The following is a 2,728-nucleotide window of genomic DNA, read 5'->3' on the forward strand; positions in this document are numbered from 1 at the left end:
CCGCACGCGTGAGTAACTAAAAGAATGGCCTAAAACACCAGCAATAATTGTAATCAAGGTGTTAAGGGCTGTGCTTTGAAATAGTTGTAACATCCTGTTACGAGTTGCAGACACCACCGAATATACGTGAAAAACGGACGAGTCGGGGAGCGAGACACATGCAAACCCACTTCAATTTGCGTGTTTGGAAGAGCTGGCAATTAAAGAGGATACACCAACCACGAGGAGAGCTCGATTTGTGCTGTACGTGCTCACTTGCTCGCCTGCTTGATCAAGCCTCCCTCGTCCACTTTGCATCTGTATTCTTGTAGAAAGCTGCAGCGTCCAAGATTTTTATCTGTCCTTAGATGACAGCATCTTACTGCGTGTCCTTCTCCCAGTCGAGGTTGGCGATTTCGTCGTCGATCTCCTCCTCAACCTCCGGGTACATGGCCGTCACCTCATCCATAGTCGTGGCCAGCGTCGTGCGGGTCTCCTCCATCAGACCGATGAGCTCCTTCAGCTCCTCAATGCGGGCCTTCGAGTCCGTCACCTTCTCGTCCAGCTGGGTCAAGTTCCACATCGACTTCGTCATCGGGAACTTGCTTGCCAAATTTAACAATCATCAGACGACGAACGATTTCGCCAGCTTCGTCTGTGTAGTTCGGCATATGATTCGAGTTAAGGCGAGTTGGAATATTCCAATCTAGCACTTCAATGGAGCCTTTCCCTTTGACGGGGCACGAAATTGAACCGCGAGTCAGCATTGATAAGAAATATGATCGAAGAAGCGACTTAGCGATGTTATGAGGCATTCCCGCAATACGAGCAAGCGGTCGAGCATGGGTTCCCGCGGCGCACAACTGCGGTCGAGCATGGGTTCCCGCGGCGCACCACAGCGGTCGAGCATGAGTTCCCGCAGCACCATATGGCGGTCGAGCATGGGTTCCCGCAATGCAACACGGCGGTCGAGCAGTCGAGGCTCCCGTCACCCGAGCCGGTGGTCGAGCAGTTGGAGCTCCCGCCGAACGACCACGCGGTCAAGCAGTGGCCCCCGCGTGTGACCGGCACAGTCGAGAGTGAGCTTCAGTGCCTAGAGCGGGGTGATACATCGTCCAGCGAGAGCGATTCTTCCTCCTCGAGTACACACTCGAGGCGCCGGGCAAAGAAGTCGAAGCGCCGTCATTTGAAGCCACGACGTGAAACTGCACCGAACGGCATCTCACAGACGGAGTCGGTCTGTGTCATTGAGCACGTGGACGACGGTATGGGCCGTCAGCGCACCGTCGATCTTGTGTGTCCACCTCGCGACGCTCAATCGATCACCCGGCTTACAGGTCTCTCCTGGAAGAGCTTCCTTCGTGGTCTCAAGGTTGGTGAGGTTGAGCAGGTCTGCCTGATCACAGACACTTCGTCTACATCACTCGAAGGGAACACCGTCAGTGATGACGACGAATCCACCCGTCCCAAGAGCGCCGAACCGAAGTCCGCTCGCGAGGAGCGATTCGCAGCGCAGTCCTGGGAGTCCTTGCGCGAGTCTGGTAATCCAGTGTACGAGACCGTCCGCGAATACGCGGACGTCTTCCCCGATAAGATTCCAGCCGAACTGCCTGCCGATCGAGGCGTCCGCCACGAGATCGATCTCGCGCCCGGTTCGAAGTACTGTGTGACGCGGCAGTGGCCGCTGCCGCGAGACCAAGTCAAGGCCATCGACGACTTCTTCGAGAATCGCCGTAAAGCGGGTCACGTGCGTGAGAGTGTCTCTCCACATTCGAGCCCAACGTTCTGTGTGAAGAAGGCCACAGGCGGATGGCGCATCGTTCATGCCTTTAACAAGTTGAATGATGCGACCATCTTCGCGCAAACCCCAATTCCCCGGAAGGACATGGTGCTCGACACCATGGCGGGCAGTGTCGTTTTCAGCGCCATCGACTTGACCGATGGATTCTATCAGATCTTGATGATACCGAGCGACATCCCCCTGACAGCGGTCAGCACCCCCAGCGGTATGCTCTGGGAGTGGCTTGTGATGCCACAAGGCTTGAAGAATGCTCCTGCCACGTTCAATCGCATGGTCTCCCATGTGCTGCGTCCGCTTCGAGACGTCGCCCCGAGCTACTTCGACGACATCTTCGTGCACAGCCGCGTTGAGGGTGGTCTCAGCGCAATAGAAGTCCACTTGAGGCACTTAAAACAGGTCTTCCAAGTGATGCGCGAGGACAAGTTGTACGCGAACCTGAAGAAGTGTATCTTCTGCGCGCCGGAGATTCCGGTGCTGGGCTGCTTCGTGGGCAAAGACGGCGTTCGCGCCGACCCGGAGAAGGTGTCCTCTATCTGCGCATGGCCGACACCAAAGAACCCCACTGAGCTGCGTCAGTGGTTGGGGCTAGCAAATTATCTCCACAAGTACACGAAGAATTACGCCGGATTGATCCAGCCCCTCTCATCACTCCTGAAGAAAGATGCCACATGGGTCTGGTCACCCGCGCATAAAGCCGCCTTCGACACAGTGAAGAAGAGCCTTGCTGAGGCGCCGATCCTAGCTCTTCCCGACGACTCGAAACCATATCACGTCGTTTGCGACGCGAGCGACTTTGCCATCGGCTGTGCGCTGATGCAGTTTGACGACGAAGGACGTGAACGGGTCGTCAGTTATCAGTCTCAACAGATGAAGCCAGCGGAGCGCAACTATCCTGTCCACGACAAGGAGCTTCTCGCGATGCGCTACGCTCTGATCAGATTCAGAGTG

At 56.1% G+C, this 2,728-nt stretch overlaps 1 protein-coding gene across 1 annotated transcript; it reads right to left on the minus strand.

Moving 5' to 3' along the window:
- Nucleotides 1-358: 358 nt before the first annotated feature.
- Nucleotides 359-574, minus strand: PITG_22411 (uncharacterized protein; the record flags this gene model as incomplete). The annotated part of the gene is made up of 1 exon (XM_002909786.1): nucleotides 359-574. The coding sequence occupies one exon, from the start codon at nucleotides 572-574 to the stop codon at nucleotides 359-361; it is 216 nt and encodes a 71-aa protein (XP_002909832.1).
- Between the last annotated feature and the right edge of the window lie 2,154 nt (nucleotides 575-2,728).

Source organism: Phytophthora infestans, genomic scaffold (assembly GCF_000142945.1).
Source record: "Phytophthora infestans T30-4 supercont1.2913 genomic scaffold, whole genome shotgun sequence".
Lineage (NCBI taxonomy): Eukaryota > Oomycota > Peronosporomycetes > Peronosporales > Peronosporaceae > Phytophthora > Phytophthora infestans.